A 22,640-nucleotide genomic window follows, 5' to 3' on the forward strand; every position below is an offset into this window, starting at 1 on the left:
CCCTTACCTTAACCACTTCCTCTACCTAAAATTTTTTCTATTCAAAACACCCCTCCAGGCAATGGGATCTAGACATTACCATTTGCTACACCTAATTTGGCTGCCACAGGATTTTAAGTGTTGTCATAAAAATGTGCATTGCTTCATGTGACACAGTTTCATCATGTCATTCATGCAGCCATATAATAAGTACCAGCCAAATGATAACTAAATAAAGTTGTTTGAATGGGAACACCTTTTTAATTACACGTTTTTAATTACTTTCTTTTAACATGCTGCTATTCTTGCACTTTACGGATGTTTTTATATGTGAAGCACTTTGTGACCCTGGTCTGTGAAAGGTGCTATATAAATAAACTTTACTTACTTACCTATTCTATACATTAAAATATATATCTGTGCGGACAAGACACTCCCAACACACATGGCGTAATAAATATCAGACAACAAAAATACAACCACAAGCATTTGTCAAATCAATCCAACCATCCAAGAATGTTGACCTGAGTGAGGAGGTTTGATCCATAGAAAGAGCTTCTGTGGAAGATCATTTCAGAGAATGAGTCAGAAATCAGAATGAGTCAGAAAACAGGTCTCTTGACCAATTGCACGTCCTGCTCTCATCGTGGAGGGCGAAACTGACAGATCCACAATCGCTGACCTCGGCACCTTTTTCTGGACCGCAGCCTGTCCTCTCACCGTCTCCCGGCTGAGTACAGACAACGTCCCCCGTCTGTCTGTGGTGGACCAGACCAGGTTGTGGTGGTGTAGTTTGGTAAAGCAATGTTCTCTGACAGTTAACTTGAGTAGAGGTCAAATCTTTTGCACAGTCGTCAGTCTGTAACCTCCGTCTCAGCTGTGCCGGGCGTCGAGTTCTATCGGTAGTGGGCGGAACCATCCATTTGTCTTTAGTGTCATTGCACACACTCACATCACACACACTGCTGTCGCACACACTCTTGTCGCAAACACTAGTGTCACAAAACCTCCTGCCACCCGCTGGGTTATCTCTTCTCTGGCTTGACCCTCTACTTAGAGACCTTCTCTCCTGTAACCTCATATGTTGCTGGGCCACTAGAATCCGTTTAGGCTCCTGCTCCGGCTGCCAGAATGTCCTCTTGCAGCCTCTCTTGGGGGTGAGTCTGTGACTGGGTGGAGTATTGCACGACGCCTGGGTTCGTTCCGTGCACCGTCCGGTATGAGGGTGCCACGAGTTAACGCAGAATTTGTTTGATTTACAAAACGGGGCGACGGTGTCCATTGGGTCGTCATCGCTGCCCCGAGCAGTCAAGGTTTGGTGAGAAACACCATGAGGACCGGGTTGGGAAGCAAGCTCACCTGGCGCGGGGTTCCCCTGCGCAGGGACAGGTAACATTAACCTTATGGGTGCCGCTCTCGTTATTAAGGGAGTGGACTGAGAGGAAGGGATGAAGTCAAGTGAATATTCACATTGGTCCGTATCAGTAGTGGCTTTTTTGCCGTCGCTCAAATCTTCTGTGTCTCGCAAATGTGAACGCTCCTTCTGGGCCATAGCAGCGTCTTCATTGCTATTTAAATCTGGTGTGTCTGGCAAGTAGGAATACTGGACCTGAATACTAGAAGACTCACTCGGGTCTGTGTCAGACGCATGCGTCTGTCCGTCCTTCAAGTCTCGTGTGTTCGGCCTGGGTTGTGTTGGGTGTGCTTCTGCATATGAACGCGTGTCAGGAATCGGCGCCTGCGTTTCCGCGTGCGCATCGACCGCCTGTGCATTCGTGTCCGCCGTCTGCGCATTCACGCTGATCATCAGCGAGCTGTCGAAGAGGTCCGCGGAGCAATCGTACACCACTTCCCCGTCACACAGCCTGATCTCCTCTTCTTCGTCATTGCCCTCACGTTTTCGAATAGAGGAACGAATGTCCCTGGTTTGAGACAAATTCCAGTCAACGTCCCTGCAGGCCTGGTCACCCGAGTTGGAAGTGAAGTCACCTCCGTAGCTCAACGCAGTTGTGTTGGTGATGTCCAGTAAAATCCCACCGTATGAATGAGTGTCTGGTGAGTGAATGAGTGGTGGAGCGTTGCTATGATGCGTGACAGTTTCAGTTGATGACTTCTTGGTGTTTGATGAATTTCCAAGTGAGGCGTTATCACCAGTTCTCTCTCCTCCACGTGGCGTGATTAACATTCCCTCCGTTTCAGTGATTCCATCAAGTTTTTCATTTTCTTCACACAAAAACTCAGCAAGACTCGAAAAAGGCATGTCCTCCCAAACCACGGAACCTGACATAGACGTGTTGTTGTAGTTGTTTTTCTCCACATCCTGCTCTCCCTGCGAAATCACCCTCACCCCGGGGCTGAGTGGTACGGCCATGCTTGGGCCAGGCTGGGGTGGACTATACCAGGTGTGCTGGATGGGGGTGTTGCCATCAGCCTGGTGGCGGGTGGGTGAAGCAGGAGAGTCCGTGAAAGACTGAGCATTCCGAGAGTGGTTCTGGTGGTAGAGTGACTGGAGGGCTGATGAAACCCTCTGCTCTGTGTTTCCATCACAGTCCTGCCAGCAGTCTCTTAGCCACACAGCTACGTCACGTAGTGATCTCTGGCTGTCGGTCTGTCCTCCACTCTGCTGAGTACTGCCACCCTCCTCCTGCTCTGCTGACGAAGTGACCAGCCCTAGAGACTGTTGCCAGGGCGGAGTGGGGAGGAGGGTGCGGTCATGGTGCACTGATCTAGGAGGGGAAACAAGGACGGGTCAAGCGGTGTCAAAACACTAAGAGCGGAAAACGAGGAGGAGTAAAGCAACATGGTCATTTAGTTGAATGTCCTTAGTATTCAGAGTTGTTACCCACCTTGGCAGTGACTGGGAGAGCAGGCAGGAGCCAAGTAATGTGCTATCAAAGCTACTAGGTGGAGATTGGTGGGGAGGTATGAGGGGTATGAAGGCTGTCCTGGGACCAGTGCATCCCAGTGGGTATTCATCAGCCTTTTTAAGAAGGGCCTGGTAGTAACTGACCACAGAGCTGCCTCCCTGGGTCGCTTTGGGAGGAATGATCTGACTGGCGATGAAATGGACAGGTTCTTTACAGCTGGAGCCAATTGGAGTAGGTCCTGTTGAAAATGGGAATATAATAAAGTAGCTATATGCTAGATTGATGCTCCCATAAAAAGGGAAAGTCCACATTTCAATCCATCCAAAAAGCAGAAAAAAGCACAATATTTATGCCACACTATTAACACTGAATTTATGTAGTACATGACAATACATGTAGAGGGTGATACATATTGTCTACAGTCTATTGTGCTGTCCCTGTGCACTGTATGTGAGGTCCTGTTGACATTGTACCAATGTGTGTGTCATACTGTGTACTGTATGTGAGGTCCTGTTGTCACTGTACCATGTGTGTCTGTTGTACGATGTACTGTATGTGAAATCCTGTTGTCACTGTACCATGTGTGTCTGTTGTACGATGTACTGTATGTGAAATCCTGTTGTCACTGTACCATGTGTGTCTGTTGTACGGTGTACTGTATGTGAGGTCCTGTTGTCACTGTACCATGTGTGTCTGTTGTACGGTGTACTGTATGTGAGGTCCTGTTGTCACTGTACCATGTTTGTCTGTTGTACGGTGTACTGTATGTGAGGTCCTGTTGTCACTGTACCATGTTTGTCTGTTGTACGGTGTACTGTATGTGAGGTCCTGTTGTCACTGTACCCTGGGCCGGATTAACGACCGGGCCGCGGCCCGTGGGCCTCTAGTGATGAGGGACCTAAAAAAAAAATCTATTTTTATTTTTTTTGGAGGCCCCTCGTCACTATAGGCCCCAACATTTTTTTTTTTTTTTTTTTTAACTTAAATCTTTAATTTTTTTGAAGGCCCCGCGCCACTAGAGGCCTTTTGGAGGCCCCTCGTCACAAGAGGCATCAAATTAGTATTATAATTTTTTTTACTTTTATTTTATTTTTTTAGAGGCCCCTCGTCACTAGAGGCCCCACATTTTATTTTTTTTCTTATTTTGGAGATCGATGTCATACTGTGACACTGAAATGAAAACATATTTCATCAACTAAAATATTTAGTCAACAAAAATATTTCATCAACTAAAATATACAGTACGTCACACCCTGCCGTTGAGTATTTTTTCTCCTCTTCATAAGAGTTTGAGGTTTTCCGTTTGAGGTAAAAACAGCAATAAAAAGTCAAAACTTGTATCTCCACATCCCAGCCCCGACGCCTGAATACTTTTACCAACGGATTTCCAGTTCCGCGTTTGCGTTCTGCGCTCTGATTGGCCACTGACGTTTCTGGTAGCGCCAATCGTGTGACGCCTCTTTCTTTCACCGGTTAAGCTTAGGCACTCTTTCGAAGTTGGTTAAGGTTAGAGTTTGTCTTAGAGCAGGGCAATAGAACACCAGCCCTGATTCCATACTCTAACCTTAACCAACTTCGAAAGAGTCGCCTAAGAAACGTCAGTCAATATTTCTATTGTATTTTTTTTTCTTTTATACATACATACATACAGCCCCACCCCCACCTAATAAGACAGTCCCCTCCACACCGTATGTAATGTATATATTCTCTCCCCACCGTATGTATATTTCTCTCCCACCCACCCACCCCCTCCTAATGTACAGTCCCCTCCCCATCATATGTATATACTCCGTCAGGATCTATGGGTAACAGTACTGTATATTTGCATATCATATATGTCACAAATGTAACAGTACTATATACCTGTATGTCATGCATGTCCCTATGCCATAAATGTCATGATGTCATATATGTTGTGCATGCCATACATGTCACTATGAATTGAAAATGGGGGACCCTGATGTAAACAAGACAAACGTCTTTCTCTGGTCTGCATTCCCTTAACAATTGTGTGTATTGAGCCGTACTGTATTATTTGTACCCATTCTGCAATCTGTTAAATACAATTTTCATTAATTCATTAATTCACAGACAGTAACACAGGACAAAAACACATTTCAACCCCCTCCCTTCCCTAATTATAATTTAAATTGACATTCATGTAAAAGTAAGCTTACTATTCTAATATTATATTCTTGTCTCCAAAGTGTGTGCATGTTTTTTTTCTTCCTGAGGATGGCGCCATCCCCCCATCTAAACATGATGTGTTTATTTTCTCTTCTTGATTGATTGATTGAAAACTTTATTAACAGATTGTAGAATGGGTACAGTACAGTACAGCTCAATAATTGTTAAGGGGATGCAGACCAGAGAAAGACTTTCATCTTGTTTACATCAGGGTCCCCCATTTTCAATTCATCATAACATATATGACATACATGACATACAGATAGACAGTACTGCTACATCTATACATTTATGACATACCAGATTTGCAAATACAGTACTGTTTGTGATACAAAAGGAGTCCAGAAAAGAGAGTATATACATTTGATGTAGAAACTGTACATTGGAGGAGGTTGGGTAGGTGGGGTGGGGTTGGGGGGGGGGCTGTACATTGGAGGTGGTTTGGTGGGTGGGAGGGGTGGGTCGGTGGGGGACACTGTACAACTGTACAAGCAAAACTGTACATTGGAATATTGACAAAACCATACTTGGTAATTTACTGTACATTGGAGGGGGTTGTGTTAGGACATTTACAGGGGGCCAGTTTCGAATTGCAGTCTCCCGTAGGTGTTCTTTGAGAGTGTTTTTGAAAGTGGGTAGTGATTCACATTCCTTTACAGCTTTGGGTAGGGCATTCCACATTGATGTGGCATAATTGCGAAACGTGTTTAGTCCCTTGTTTGAGCCGAATCTGGGTTTAACATGATTTGTGGAGCTCCCTCTGGTGTTGTGATCGTGGTATTCACTGACCTTTGGGAAGTATTTTGACATGTACATGGGTACCTTGGTCGTGTAGTGTATCCTGTAGACCAGGCCCATTGCAAGTTGCTGTACTCTGTCGTCTACTCTAAGCCATCCTAGGTTGTCAAAGTGGGCAGGGGTGATCAAAGTCCTTTTAGCTTGGCCCTCAGAGCCCACCACTTCTAAATATTCTATATATTTTTTAAAGTGACATAAAAACGCCACTGTGCGTGCGTGCATGTGTATGTGTGTGTGGGGGGGCCTCCACAAGAATCTGGCCCAGGGGCCTCTGAAGTCTTAATCTGGCCTTGACTGTACCAGATTCTAAAAGCCATCAGTGTGAGAAATGAGAGCTTCTCTAAATACAGAAAAACTAAAAATGAACAGCTCTTTGAGACATGTAAAACACTAAGAAATGGAGTAACCAATATGATCAAAAAAGCAAAACTGAATTATTTTAACGAAAAAATTGAGGAAAATAAAAATAATCCTCAAAAACTGTGGAAGTCTTTAAAAACACTGGGTCACAATAATAGACTCAAGACTAAAACCACAAATCTCAACCTGAAAATAGATAACACGATCATCTCTGACAAATTGAGCGTGGCAAATTGTTTAAACACCTTCTTCACAACTGTTGCTACCACTTTGGTGAACAAACTGCCGATCCACTCTGGCCGATATGGCATACAGCACATCCAGGCCTTTTATAAGGAAATGGGTGTACGTGAAAATGATTTTAAATTGACTGAAGTAACTACTGAAGAGGTTATGAAAAAGCTCAGTATGCTGCAGCCAACAAAAGCCACAGGCCATGACAATATTCCCACCAGATTTCTCAGAGACTCTGCTTCCATCATAGCTCCCATTGTAGCCCATATCACCAACCTCTCCATCAACCAGGGTCACATCCCGCAAGAACTCAAGCTTGCTAGGGTAACCCCTCTATTTAAAAAAGGAAACAAACTAGATCCAGGTAACTACCGCCCCGTTTCTATCCTTTGTTCCATATCAAAGGTAATTGAGAGGCTGGTATATGAGCAGATAGACAACTACCTGACTGAACATAGACTATTGTACCAGTTCCAATCAGGTTTCAGAAAATCACACTCCACTGACACCTGTTTACTGTACCTGACAGATTATATAAAACGGGAGATGGACAAGGGGAACTACTGTGGGATGGTAATGTTGGACCTGCAAAAGGCGTTTGACACGGTCAACCATTCCATCCTACTAGAAAAATTGAGAGCGATAGGCTTTGATAGCAAGTCAGCCAAATGGGTCAAGTCCTACCTGGAGGGAAGAGAACAGGTGGTAGACATCAATGGCACCTTGTCCTCGTCCCTTCCAGTGACATGTGGGGTCCCCCAAGGAAGCATTTTGGGACCTCAACTGTTTTTAATATATATTAATGACATGAAATCGGCATGCGATTGCAAACTGTTCCTGTTTGCTGACGACTCGGCACTCCTGGTCTCAGACAGGGATAAGTCTAAAGTGGAAAGTGTCCTGAGCAGTGAAATGAAAAAAATCTGCTCCTGGCTCAGTGACAATAAATTGTCTCTACATCTGGGAAAAACAGAGGCCATACTCTTTGGGTCAAACGCCAACCTAAAGAAATCCCAGGGTTTTAAAATTAGAGTAGGTGAAAACATTATTGAGGATAAAGAGGAGGTCACCTACCTGGGCTTTATTTTAAATAACAAACTTTCTAACGAAAAAATGGCACAAAAAGTTATTACTAAGGTCAATCAAAAAACCAAATTTTTATTTAGAATTTCCTCGTTCATAAATAGGAACGCTCTGAGGACCCTAGCTGGAGCCCTCATCCAATGTCACTTTGACTATGCTTGCACTTCATGGTACAGCAACATATCAAAACAAATGAAGACAAAGCTCCAGACCTCCCAAAACAAACTAGTGAGACTCCTGCACAACCTTCACTTTAGGACTCACCTAACGCCAGCCCACTTTAGCAGGCTGGGATGGCTTAGGGTTGAAGAAAGAGTACACCAGCTTAAAATGCTACTGGTTTTTAAAGTACTAAAAGAAACGGTCCCCAAGTACCTAGTCAATTATTTTAATAAAGTAGGAGATGTCCACAAAACGCCACAAGAGGAAGCCCCACGGACCTGGTCCCGCCGAGAGTCAGGACATGCATGGGGAAAGATGCATTTTTTTTACTCGGCTACGGTAATGTGGAATGCCCTGCCAACATTTATAAAACTCCTGAACTCCCCTCTCGGATTTAAATCCGCCCTAAAAACATGGCTCAGCAGCAACTCAAATTGGTCTTAAAATGTTTTTTTTATCTCTTTTATCATAACTTAGTTAACTGTATGAGTTGTCAGGTTAGGTGTTTTTATAATTTTTTTTAGAATGTGTCCTGTCAGTGTACATGTCCATTTGTGTTTCTGTGCCTTTTTATGTTCCATGTATGGACCACAATGGAAACAAGCCGTGGCTTTATTGTGTTTTATCCATTTTTGACCTGCGTTATTGACACTGTTATTGTCTTGTCTTTTAAAATGTTTTTTTTTTGTCATACGATTTGTGTCAAAATAAAGTATTCAATTCAATTCAATTCAATTCAATGTGTGTCTGTTGTACGGTGTACTGTATGTGAGGTCCTGTTGTCATTGTACCATGTGTGCCTGTTGTACGGTGTACTGTATGTGAGGTCCTGTTGTCATTGTACCATGTGTGTCTGTTGTACGGTGTACTGTATGTGAGGTCCTGTTGTCACTGTACCATGTGTGCCTGTTGTACGGTGTACTGTATGTGAGGTCCTGTTGTCACTGTACCATGTGTGTCTGTTGTACGGTGTACTGTATGTGAGGTCCTGTTGTCACTGTACCATGTGTGTCTGTTGTACGGTGTACTGTATGTGAGGTCCTGTTGTCACTGTACCATGTTTGTCTGTTGTACGGTGTACTGTATGTGAGGTCCTGTTGTCACTGTACCATGTTTGTCTGTTGTACGGTGTACTGTATGTGAGGTCCTGTTGTCACTGTACCCTGGGCCGGATTAACGACCGGGCCGCGGCCCGTGGGCCTCTAGTGATGAGGGACCTAAAAAAAAAAAAAAAAAAATAATCAATTTTTATTTTTTTTTGAGGCCCCTCGTCACTATAGGCCCCAACATTTTTTTTTTACTTAAATCTTAAATTTTTTTGAAGGCCCCGCGCCACTAGAGGCCTTTTGGAGGCCCCTCGTCACAAGAGGCATCAAATTAGTATTATTATTTTTGTAACTTTTATTTTAAATTTTTTTGGAGGCCCCTCGTCACTAGAGGCCCCAAATTATTATTATAATTTTTTTTACTTTTATTTAATTTTTTTAGAGGCCCCTCGTCAATAGAGGCCCCACATTTAATTTTTTATTTTTTCTCTTATTTTGGAGATCGATGTCATACTGTGACACTGAAATGAAAACATATTTCATCGACTAAAATATTTAGTCAACAAAAATATTTCATCAACTAAAATATACAGTACGTCACACCCTGCCGTTGAGTATTTTTTCTCCTCTTCATAAGAGTTTGAGGTTTTCCGTTTGAGGTAAAAACAGCAATAAAAAGTCAAAACTTGTATCTCCACATCCCAGCCCCGACGCCTGAATACTTTTACCAACGGATTTCCAGTTCCGCGTTTGCGTTCTGCGCTCTGATTGGCCACTGATGTTTCTGGTAGCGCCAATCGTGTGACGCCTCTTTCTTTCACCAGTTAAGCTTAGGCACTCTTTCGAAGTTGGTTAAGGTTAGAGTTTGTCTTAGAGCAGGGCAATAGAACACCAGCCCTGATTCCATACTCTAACCAACCAAGAAACGTCAGTCAATATTTCTATTGTATTTTTTTTCTTTTATACATACATACATACATACAGCCCCACCCCCACCTAATAGACAGTCCCCTCCACACCGTATGTAATGTATATATTCTCTCCCCACCGTATGTATATTTCTCTCCCACCCACCCACCCCCTCCTAATGTACAGTCCCCTCCCCATCATATGTATATACTCTGTCAGGATCTATGGGTAACAGTACTGTATATTTGCATATCATATATGTCACAAATGTAACAGTACTATATACCTGTATGTCATGCATGTCCCTATGCCATAAATGTCATGATGTCATATATGTTGTGCATGCCATACATGTCACTATGAATTGAAAATGGGGGACCCTGATGTAAACAAGACAAACGTCTTTCTCTGGTCTGCATTCCCTTAACAATTGTGTGTATTGAGCCGTACTGTATTATTTATTGTACCCATTCTGCAATCTGTTAAATACAATTTTCATTCATTCATTCATTCACAGACAGTAACACAGGACAAAAACACATTCAACCCCCTCCCTTCCCTAATTATAATTTAAATTGACATTCATGTAAAAGTAAGCTTACTATTCTAATATTATATTCTTGTCTCCAAAGTGTGTGCATGTTTTTTTTCTTCCTGAGGATGGCGCCATCCCCCCATCTAAACATGATGTGTTTATTTTCTCTTCTTGATTGATTTGAAAACTTTATTAACAGATTGTAGAATGGGTACAGTACAGTACAGCTCAATAATTGTTAAGGGGATGCAGACCAGAGAAAGACTTTCATCTTGTTTACATCAGGGTCCCCCATTTTCAATTCATCATAACATATATGACATACATGACATACAGATAGACAGTACTGCTACATCTATACATTTATGACATACCAGATTTGCAAATACAGTACTGTTTGTGATACAAAAGGAGTCCAGAAAAGAGAGTATATACATTTGATGTAGAAACTGTACATTGGAGGAGGTTGGGTAGGTGGGGTGGGGTTGGGGGGGGGACTGTACATTGGAGGTGGTTCGGTGGGTGGGAGGGGTGGGTCGGTGGGGGACACTGTACAACTGTACAAGCAAAACTGTACATTGGAATATTGACAAAACCATACTTGGTCATTTACTGTACATTGGAGGGGGTTGTGTTAGGACATTTACAGGGGCCAGTTTCGAATTGCAGTCTCCCGTAGGTGTTCTTTGAGAGTGTTTTTGAAAGTGGGTAGTGATTCACATTCCTTTACAGCTTTGGGTAGGGCGTTCCACATTGATGTGGCATAATTGCGAAACGTGTTTAGTCCCTTGTTTGAGCCGAATCTGGGTTTAACATGATTTGTGGAGCTCCCTCTGGTGTTGTGATCGTGGTATTCACTGACCTTTGGGAAGTATTTTGACATGTACATGGGTACCTTGGTCGTGTAGTGTATCTTGTAGACCAGGCCCATTGCAAGTTGCTGTACTCTGTCGTCTACTCTAAGCCATCCTAGGTTGTCAAAGTGGGCAGGGGTGATCAAAGTCCTTTTAGCTTGGCCCTCAGAGCCCACCACTTCTAAATATTCTATATATTTTTTAAAGTGACATATAAAAACGCCACTGTGGGGACTTCCGGTATGAGAGCAGACGGGTAACACACGTGCGGTAGAGCTCCTGGTCAAATGAGCGAAAAAACGGATAAAAAAGGACCCGAAAAGTGATTAAAAATGAAAATGCACACGAGAAGTAAGGAAGAGACAACGATTGTGAAGGAAAGAGAAATGGAGAACACACGAGAAGAGGAGAATTTGAAGAAACAGAGTCCCCGAAGCGAAGCCGAGAAGAGACAGGCGGAAGAAGGGGGAGGTCCCGCTGAGGCAGACACGGGAATGCCAGGATGGGCCGTGGTCATGCAGGCCGGGATATTGGAGAACATAACAGCGGCGATAAAACTGAACATGGACACGATAAGGAATGATATTGGGAAGTTACGGGAGGAATTGAGGAAGGAACAGGAGGACTTCAGAGGTGAAATGAATACAGAACTCAAAAGGGTGGATGAGAAGATGGCGGAACAGGACAGAAACGTGACCGAGTTACAGACTAGAACGGCGCAAGCGGAGGAATGGAACACAGAGATACACGAGGTATTAACATGTGCGATTCAGAAACAAGAACAGATGGAGACAAAGATATCGGACATGGAGGGGAGGTCACGGAGAAATAACATCAGAATATGGGGATTGAAAGAAGGAGTCGAAGGGGAATCGGTGACCCAATATGTAGAAAAGCTTATCAAAGAGCAATTGAAGGAGACGGGACTGGAAAAAATGGAGATTCAGAGGGCCCACTGGGCGTTGGCTCCGAGACCGAAACCGGACAGACCTCCGAGAGCGGTGATTATTAACTTTCTGAGATTTGAGATTAAGGAATTGATACTCAGAACCGCGTGGACCAAGAAGATAGAAATCGAAGGGAAAAGACTATCGTTTGATCACGATTACTCGACAGCGGTAGCAATAACACGCAGGTCCTACGCGGGACTGAAGAGAATTCTGAAAGAAAACGGAATGAGATTCCAATCACCCATGACCTCGCTAAGGATTCACTGGGAGGAAGGGACGGTGACGTACGCGACGGCGCGGGAGGCGGCGCAGGAGATGAGACGACGGGGGATGCAGATGGCGGAGGACGGAGAAGGAAGGAGACAGGAGGACCAGACGCGGAGCCTGCAGCAGAGATTGGAGGGGGCACGCAGATGGACCAGAGTAGGAGACCGAAACCAGGGAGAGGAGGGAGGAGAGAGGAGAAGGCCGAGGTGAAACGTGACAGACCGAGGGCGGAGACGGACGAGGAGGCCAGAGACGGAGAAGGAGGGGAGAGGAGGCGGGAGGAGACGAACGGATGAGTACACGCACAAGAGATTGAAAAAACTATCCAAATAGAGACAAAATATAGAAACTGAAATAACATATGCATAAACACACATTCCCAGGTAGAGGCAGGATATAGAAATGAACATAACGTATACATGGACACATAATACACATGCTGATGGAGGAAATAAATGGAAATATAACTAGGTATGATAGACGAGACACAGAACATACTGAAACAAATACATAGACACACGCTGCGAGTAACACAGTTGGAAGGGATTAAGGGGATAAATGGACATCACATAGAAAATAGAGGGGAGGAAAAGAAAGTAAAAAGGGGTACACAGGAGACACCACACACGGGTTTGGGAGGAAGGAGGGACATTGGAACATATGAGACACATTGAGAGGGACCTAGGAAATGAGGGTCTTTGGTCAGAATGAAGGACAGAGCGCTTTTGACCAGGAGCTCGACAGCAAAAAAAACAGTAAGAAAGCTGGACAAATATGACGAGCGGTCGGGGGTAAAGGCTTCAAACCCCCAAGCCGTCAGGAGGAGGCCTCTCGCTAGGAGAGCAATTACTCCTCACCCACCAGCAGGGGACAGGGGGGGACACAGGGACCCCCCGAACGCCTTGGGAGCACTTTATGTAAAGTTTATGTTTTTTATTTATGTTAATCATTATATGTATTCGGTGAAGAGAGCGGAGGCTCCAACCGGAGGGGGGAATGAATGTGACATGGGGGGGACTGACAGACGAAAGAAGAAGAAAGATGACAATGGTTAAAGGTATAAAAATGATGTCGTTAAACGTTAATGGAATGAATAATGCGATAAAGATGGGCAAAGTGATGTTGAAATGTAAAAAAAGTGAGATGGAAGTGATTTTTCTGCAGGAGACACATTTGGTAGCACAGGATCATGAGAAACTGAAGAGATTTGGATATGAAAATGCATACTATAGTTCCTTTAAACGGAACCTGAGGAGAGGAGTAATCACGTTAATCAAAAACAGTCAAATTTGAATTGATCAAGGAAGTAAGAGACAAGGAGGGAAGGTTTGTTCTGGTGAAGGGGAAAATGGAGGGCCAAATGGTTACGTTAGTGAATGTTTATGCACCCCCAGAGAGTGAGAGGGATTTATATGAGACCATTTTTGATATGATAGTGATGGAACTAGAAGGGATATTGATATGCGCGGGAGATTTTAACGTAGTACTGAATCACGACCTAGACACCACGAGTACTAGAAAAGGACGAGCACCCATCAGTAGATATATGAATATTCAGATGATGGAAATGGGAATTACAGATGTTTGGAGGGGGATGCACGCCATGGACAGGGAATACACACATTACTCACACCCACACGTGACATATGCGAGAATAGACTATTTTTTGATGACGACGGGGGACAGTTACAGGGTACGGGAGAGCAGAATAGGAGTAGCGGACATATCGGATCACAGTGCCATATATCTGACAGTAGATCTAGAAGGGAGACGGAGGAACACGATCTGGAGACTAAATGTAGGAATACTAAATAACAAGGGGGTGGTGAGTCAGATCAAGGAGGAGATAGCCAGGTATAAGGAGGAAAATGACAACGGGACGGTAGACCCGAACATTCTATGGGACACACTGAAGGTGGTGATAAGGGGGAAATTGATGGAGAAGACAGCAATGCTGAAGAAAGCCAGAACGGAGACATATCACAATCTGATAGGGAAGCTGAAGGATCTAGAGGGGAGACACCAGATATCAAAAGAACAGGGAACGCTCAGAGAAATCAAAGAAGTAAAGGCCAGGATAAATAGGGAATTATTGATGGAAATAGAAAAGAAAGCGAGGTTCATGAAACAAACGTACTATGAAGGGGGACCAAAAGCGACCAGACTGTTGGCTAGGAGAATTAGGACGCAACAGAAGTTGAACACGATACACACAATAAGGGATACAAAGACTAATAAAATATTGAGAGACCCAGCGGAAATAGAGAGGACATTTAGAGAATACTATGAAAAACTATACACACAGCCAAAAGCAGCGGGAGAAGAGGAAATAGAAGCATATCTGGAGAAGCTAGAGCTACCATCGATAGGGAAAGAACAGAATGAAGAATTAAATAAAATAATTACGGAACGAGAACTGGAAGAGGCAATTAGTAGAGCTAAAAACAACAAGTCTCCGGGGAGCGACGGATTCCCATCGGAATTCTACAAGACATTTAGAACTGAATTAGCACCCATGTTAGGGGCGGCGTTCAGACACACGATGGAAGAGGGAAAAATGCCCCCCTCGTGGAAGGAAGCCATAATCACCACGATACCGAAGGAAGGAAAGGATAGAGAATTATGTAGTAGTTTCAGACCTGTGTCCATACTCAACGTGGATTACAAGATGTATACATCGATAATATCAAAGAGATTTGAGACGTTTATGCCAGACATTATAGATGAAGATCAAACTGGATTTATTAAAGGGAGACAGACACAGGACAACGTGAGAAAGACATTACACATAGTAGAGGAGATACAAAAACAAGGAGGTAGCGCGGTACTGATTAGCCTAGATGCAGAAAAAGCATTCGACAGTGTGAGCTGGACATTTTTATATAAAACATTGATGAGGTTCGGACTGAACGGGAGGGCGATGAAGATTATCAAGGCGCTATATCAAGAACCGACAGCGAGGGTTAAGGTGAATGGCAGCTTGACAGATAGAATCAGATTAGAGAGGGCTACCAGACAGGGATGTTGTCTCTCACCGACGCTCTTCGCCGTTTTCATAGAACCACTGGCACAACTGATCAGACAGACCGAGGACATTAAGGGAGTAAGGATAAAGGGAACGGAATATAAACTAGGCCTATTTGCGGACGACGTGATAGTATACATGAGGCAACCAGACAAGAGCTTCCCGGCACTGATGGATCTACTGAAGGAATATAGCCACTACTCAGGTTACAAACTAAACGTGACAAAGACACAGACCTTAGCATGGAACTATACCCCAACGACGGAAATTAGGGAACAGTACGGGATAAGATGGGACATGGACAAGATTAAATACTTAGGGGTGAACATCACGAGAGGGGTGGAGAAACTATATGAGGCGAACTATACACAGATAAATCAGAACATCAAGAGAGACTTAGAGAGATGGACAGTAATGCCCTTGGACTTCAATTCAAGAATAGAGGTCATTAAAATGAACATACTATCAAGGTTACTGTACCTATTCCAGTCACTACCAATACAAATACCACAGAATCAATTCAGGGAGTGGGACAGACTGATATCGAGGTTCATATGGGCGGGGAGAAGACCACGGGTCAGATATAAAACACTACAACTACCAAAGGAAGAGGGAGGGATGGCAGTACCCAGCCTACAAGATTATTACTATGCAGCACAACTGAGAGCAGTGACGTGCTGGTGTAACGACAAGTATGAGGCAAGATGGAAAGACATTGAAAAAGAAGGGGAGGGATACAAGGTGCAAGCTCTGGTGGGAGATAGGGAACTATTTAAAGAAAAAGAGGGACTATTAGATCCAATCACCAAATACACCTTGACCATATGGAACAGAGTAATAAAAACACACAAATTGGAGAAGCAGTCAGGGGTCCTGAGATGGGTAGCACATGACAAGAGATTCAAACCAGGGAGGTTAGACCATGGATTCAGAAGGTGGGAGAGGGGGGGGGCAACAGCGATATGCAAAATGATAGAGAAGGGGGAAATGCAGACACTACAAAAATTAAAGGAGAAATTTGGACTAGAAAACAGGGACCACTTCAGATATCTACAGGTTAGAGACTACTACAACAAAGAAATAAGGGGGGCCAAAGACGAAGAACAGAATGGAATAATAAAGACGATAGTATGGGCATACGAAGGGGGGCAAGGAAGAGTAATATCAGCAATATACCGGGCTATAATGAACAGCAAGGGACACACGACCGATTACATAAGGGAGAAATGGGAGAGAGAGCTAGAGATAGAAATAACAGGGAAGGAATGGGGGAACATATGCGAGGTACAACATTCAACAACAGGATCGAGGATATGGAAAGAGTTTGGATGGAAAAACATAATCAGATTCTTTGTAACCCCAGAACTGAAGGGAAAATATGCACCAACACAAAGAGCTTGCTGGAGGATGTGTGGGAAGGAGGGGGCAAATCACACACACACATATTCTGGGGATGTCAGAAGCTGAAGGGGTATTGGGAGGAGATAGGGGAGGCAATGATCAGAATACTAGGATACGGATAACCACAAACAGGACTGGTGCTTTACTTAGGAGACCTGACACACGAGGGAATACAAGGGGGGGGACAAATATTTAATAAAGATAATGTTGATAGCGGCCAGAAAAGCAATAACGAGACTGTGGTACAAGGAAGACCCACCGACAATAGCACAATGGGTAGGAATAGTGGAAGAGATACAGGATATGGAGAGGATAACACACATGCTGAGGTTACAGGAAGAGACATTTGGGGAAAGATGGGGAAAGTGGGAGGACTATAAGGGGAACGAAAACGACATCACAGAGGAAGAAACAAATGCAACACAAGAGGGAGAAGGGTAAAGGAGGAAAGAGGTTCAAGGAGGGTCTCTGAACCCATGTCACACATTTTTGCTTTAGTTAGTATTCTCTATCTCTATCATTTGGGTAGGACGATTGCTTTATGTTTTTTCAATTTATTATTTATGTCTGTGGAACTTTTGCTTAAGTCGGTATTTATTATTTCTGTTTTTGGGTATTACATTTTTTCTTTTTTTTTCTTTATAATTTGTCTGTTTAACGGTGTTGTACATTATGTCTATATAGTATGTACCTGGAAGACCGACTGAGAGGATAATAATATTCAAATATGATGTTTGTATGCTTGTAATACAAAAATGCAAATAAAAATTGAGTTTAAAAAAAAAAAAAAACGCCACTGTGCGTGCGTGCATGTGTATGTGTGTGTGGGGGGGCCTCCACAAGAATCTGGCCCAGGGGCCTCTGAAGTCTTAATCTGGCCTTGACTGTTCCATGTGTGCCTGTTGTACGGTGAACTGTATGTGAGGTTCTGTTGTCATTGTTCCATGTGTGCCTGTTGTACTGTGTACTGTATGTGAGGTTCTGTTGTCATTGTTCCATGTGTGCCTGTTGTACGGTGAACTGTATGTGAGGTTCTGTTGTCATTGTTCCATGTGTGCCTGTTGTACTGTGTACTGTATGTGAGGTCCTGTTGTCATTGTTCCATGTGTGCCTGTTGTACTGTATGTGAATAAGTATCTGCATCAGTCACCAAAACTAATTCCTGGACATTGATTGTATTGGGTAAATAAAGTGTTTGATTCTGATTGTCCTACCAAAGATATGGTCACATTGGTGGATGTGCATGCATTACCTCCTTGCTGTCCTCCGACCAAAAGACCCTTATCTGCATGGGCGATCTGTAGATGAACAAATCAAATCAAATTTATTTGTAAGGCCCGACAAGAACACACGTTAATGTCCCCATGGGCCGGACGCGTGAATATTAAAGGCAACCAACTTGTGTTCAGCCTTTCGTTCAGCGTTTCTCTGATTGGCCGCGCGGCACAGAGTTGCGTGACCGCGCTACCGCGCGGCAGAGAGTTGCGCCGCTTCCCAATGACTTGTTTTGTTTACATCAGGGTGAACACTGTTGTATTCGCAAATATGAGAGCCAGCTTATGTAATTGGTTTGTCATGACAAAACAATAAAAATCGCTACTTTACATCAGGGTGAACGCTGTTACACTGCCACCACCCACTTCAATGACAGAGCTCTCATATTTGCGAATGCATAAACTATATCTTAAATTATGGCTATGTGTCTAATATGGCTGTCGCGAAGTCATTGATAAGCGACAGCCATATTAGACACATAGCCATAATTTAAGATAGGCCTATAGTTTATGCATTCGCAAAATATGAGAGCTCTGTCATTGAAGGGCTTCTTCTACAACGGAGCACGGCCGCTGCTGCTGGAGCTGGACCGAGTCAAGCCGGCGGCGGCGCACGGAAGGCGGGGACAAACCACTGCATCGCCCCGCTGGCGCTTCAGCAAGCAGCCTCCACTGATGTACAGTGACGAGTGAATCTGGTAGTGCGTTGGTTTATGACGTTAAAAACGCGAAATAACGCATAACGTTACAGCTTACAGTTCCACACTGATGTACAGTGACACCCAGAGTTTCTAGTTACAGTAGTGACGCGTGAATCGAGATAGTCCTAACACTGTAACAGTGTTTATTATTAAGAGTCAGATAGTCCTAACAGTGTTTATAGTCCTAACAGTGTTTATTAGTAAGAGTCAGATAGTCCTAACAGTGTTTATTATTAAGAGTCAGATAGTCCTAACAGTGTTTATTATTAATTAACGTCATAAACGAACTACCAGATTTATTTTGCACCAGGGAACTTGAAGGTTCCTGCCGCACTCGCGGCATGGGGTCGTGGCCAATCAGAGAAAAGCTGAACACAAGTTGGTTGCCTTTAATATTCACGCGGGCCGCGTACGTCTTCTTTAACACATTCAGCGCCAGACCCGGGATAAGTCAGGTTAACTCGCCATCGATTGAGCGCCAAACCCGGGTTTTAATCGTTATTTATTTTATTCGCTATATTAATTCATAATTCATCCATCCAGCCTGATGTTATCATTGGGAATGGCTCTGAGATCGCAAACGGCCAATACCGGCCTAACACCTTGCGGCCGGTATTGCACATCATTGGAAACCCTCTGGCTTGGGCTGTACGCTGATCTAAGAAGTCCAGTCCAGGTTTTCCTTCTCGGGCATGAGTAACGTTTATAACACATGGATTGGGGACACTCAAGTTCACTTGGTTCATGTGTTTTGGTGGATAACGTTGGACACACAACCGCGATCAATATTTGGAATGGCGATCAGATAATTGGATTATTCTCTTTGCAGTACATCATAGACGAGGTAAGGACTATATGTTATCAATCTTGCGTTGATCAGATGATTTTCCCCCTGCGATTGCAGCGTGTGTCTGTAATGTACTGTGTAATGTATGCCGTTGGTGGCGCTCGAAGCATTGAACCCCCCCCCTTTCGTGCATGCATGATGAAACATAATACCGATAATCTAGCATTGATTTCAGAATGATTCTTGATCCAGGCGTGAAATGGCACGATTTATAAGGAAATGCAGTAAAGCGCTGTTTGCCGGAGTTTCCTGGGATTACACAGGATCACTCTAAAACTATACTCATATTCACCACGGTATAAAACGGAAATGTATGGATGAAAAAAGTATCTGTTTTTTGCATGTTGACCGGAAGAAAGTCACTGACAATCGACGTTGTTATTAGATCCATAGCTATAATATTTAATATAGGTTTAGCACTGCAAACACCGGAACTTATCCCCATTGAACAGAGCGCTGGCACACAGCGGCCCAACGCCCATAGCGACCTCTGGCGCTGAACCTGTTAAACAAGTCAAGAAGAAACATCACAATAAATCAAGAACAAAACAAAAACATCATGATGGGACAGCATGTGTAAATGTTGTAAATCAGCCGATAATTATTCAGTTGTCATTTGGCTGGTACTTAATATGAATGCCATAGAATAAGGAGTTTTGATTATGTTCTCATAGAAATGGATGCATATGATAAAACTGATTTGGTAACATGGATGAACATTCAAGCGTATGTATTTCATGCTCCGTTCATTTCTCATTTCCATGACAACACACAATCCTGTGGCAGCCATTTTAGGTGTAGCAAGTAGCATTACCATAATCGAACGGAGAAAGCCCTCTGAGAACAAAGCTCTCTTTTTCAACAGTCCTGTGCACAGAAAGCTAAAAAGAATAATACAAATAATAATAATCTACGTAATGACAACCAAAATACATTTCAATAAATGTTAAATAAACAGATTTTTTTTTATTAAATAATGTGTACCTTTATCCCAAAAATAAAATGTCTGCCTATGAAACAGTCCTTGACAGCCTGGATCAACAGTGCAAATCTGGTTTGTGTTCCAGTTGGCTCCTCCGAGTCCTCCAGCAGTCTGAAAACACAAAACATATAGATGCCTTTTTCACACAATAGACTGACATAGGAGAGAGGAATAGTCAAGTCATTCATATTGAGAACCCTATAATAAGGATATGTACAACTCTAGATTCTTGTAGTTGATTATTCTGTAGCCGTTACAATTCACTACAAGGAGTTATCATTGTTTCGGCCGCTTCTTTGCCCACACTACATCCGGACTGTGATTGTTGTAAATGGTAAATGGCTGCATTTATATAGCGCTTTTATCCAAAGCGCTTTACAATTTGTTCCTCACATTTTACCCATTCTGTCACACATTCACACACTGACGGCGGAGGCAACCATGCAAGGTGCCAACCTGCTCATGGGGAGCAATTAGGGGTTAAGTGTCTTGCTCAAGGACACATCGACACACTTCCCAGGAGCGGGAATCGAACCAGGAACCTCTGGATTACCAGACGACTGCTCTACATCCCGAGCCACTGTCGCCCCGTAATTTAGTGCCATCTTTACTGTTGTTTCTGCTGCTGCTCTGCACACACACACCACACCCATGTTGTGAGTTTTACGTTATATAGTCTCGAGAGCTACTCCATCATTGTTATGTTGCCACTTTGCACACACTATTTGCAATTCAATTATCATAATTTCATATTGTAAATGAGTGCCATGAGGTTTCTGCTGCTTTTTTTTAAATTACATTTATATTGTTTTTTTCTTGTTGTTGTTGTTGTTGTTGTTGTTGTTGTTGTCCTATTATATTGATGTTGATGCTACAAGGCCAAGGAGCCATGGTACTACGAATTGAATTCCTGTATGCTGTACAGTATGGAGGATGTGTCAATACAAATCTGAATCTGTGCATACTCAAGAACTATTAGGAATGTCTGATCAATGAGTGTCTGACTCCCACCTAACCTGCACAGACTACAACACATAACAAATGACGTATATCATGCCAGTTAGGATACCTTATGTATACTGCACCTGTGTATACTGTACAATTTACTTACTCATAGTATATATTTAGATTCTAGTGTTTATTGTAACCATATTTATTGTAATGTATAATATAACTGAGTGATAAGGCATACAGACCCTCATCTGCATCTTTGATCACACTGCCTACTTGCTCAGATGCGTATATTCATAGTTAATTATATTGTTTACACTGCCTATTTTTACTTTCTACTGTACTATAATTGTATTGCCTGTATCTATGTCTTCTACTATCACCATGCCCATACATGTACACCCACGCTGCTTGAATTTCCCCAAGGGGATCAATAAAGGAATATCTTATCTCATATTCCTAGTTTCTTGCATGCTTGTGTCCAGTGTTCACCTCTGCAGTCCACTTGCAGGAATGCCAAAGAGTCGGTTTAGACAGCTTCCAAACACTGTCACTCCAAAGATGTGTCGGTCATGGGCCACCCTCAGTGCCAGCCGATACCTATAGTCAACCTGCTCTCTCACACTGCTACTGCCACACTGGGAGCATCTAATTCTGAGAGAGAGAGAGAGAGAGAGAGAGAGAGAGAGAGAGAGAGAGAGAGAGAGAGAGAGAGAGAGAGAGAGAGAGAGAGAGAGATTTCAGTTAAGAGTTCAATTGAAACAGCAATTTGCATTGTTCTAATAACAGAGCATTCATTCTCACAGGGCCTCCATTCTCAAGTTAAAACGACTTTTCAGTGGGCAGTTTGGTGCACGAATAAACCAAGACATGAATAAAAAAGTATATTTCTAAACTTTAAACGTTCACTGCTAATCGACTCGTGACTGTCTAATAATTAGAACAATGTACCTGGCCGTGTCCCGTTGCTGGAGTTGTATCTTAGAAAAGCATACTGTGCAGCACGGATAGAAAAGACATGGGTCATGTAGAGACAACACTGCACAGTCCACCAGAGCCCTTCTGACTGGCATCATAGACTCCTCTATGGAGTGTCCGGAGCTACGTAACCAGACACACAATCTAAAGTGAGTTAGTTGACATTGTAACCTACATTACTCTTACAAGTAGCAAACGATATGTGTGCGTACTTCGCGTTAAAACTAAAGGTTATTATTATAAGAACATT

The 22,640-nt window shown here is 43.3% G+C and overlaps 1 protein-coding gene across 1 annotated transcript; it reads right to left on the reverse strand.

Moving 5' to 3' along the window:
• Nucleotides 1-261: 261 nt before the first annotated feature.
• On the reverse strand, nucleotides 262-22,628 carry ddias (DNA damage-induced apoptosis suppressor). The gene is made up of 6 exons (XM_084327888.1): nucleotides 22,364-22,628; nucleotides 21,905-22,066; nucleotides 20,464-20,572; nucleotides 17,910-17,955; nucleotides 2,826-3,084; nucleotides 262-2,705 (listed from the first exon to the last, which is right to left on the reverse strand). Exons 1-6 carry the CDS (start codon nucleotides 22,486-22,488, stop codon nucleotides 572-574), a joined length of 2,835 nt encoding a protein of 944 aa, XP_084184014.1. The 5' UTR covers nucleotides 22,489-22,628; the 3' UTR covers nucleotides 262-571.
• Between the last annotated feature and the right edge of the window lie 12 nt (nucleotides 22,629-22,640).

The sequence above is a fragment of the Notolepis coatsorum genome (genome assembly GCF_963971535.1).
Source record: "Notolepis coatsorum genome assembly, chromosome: 13".
In the NCBI taxonomy this organism is placed as follows: domain Eukaryota; kingdom Metazoa; phylum Chordata; class Actinopteri; order Aulopiformes; family Paralepididae; genus Notolepis; species Notolepis coatsorum.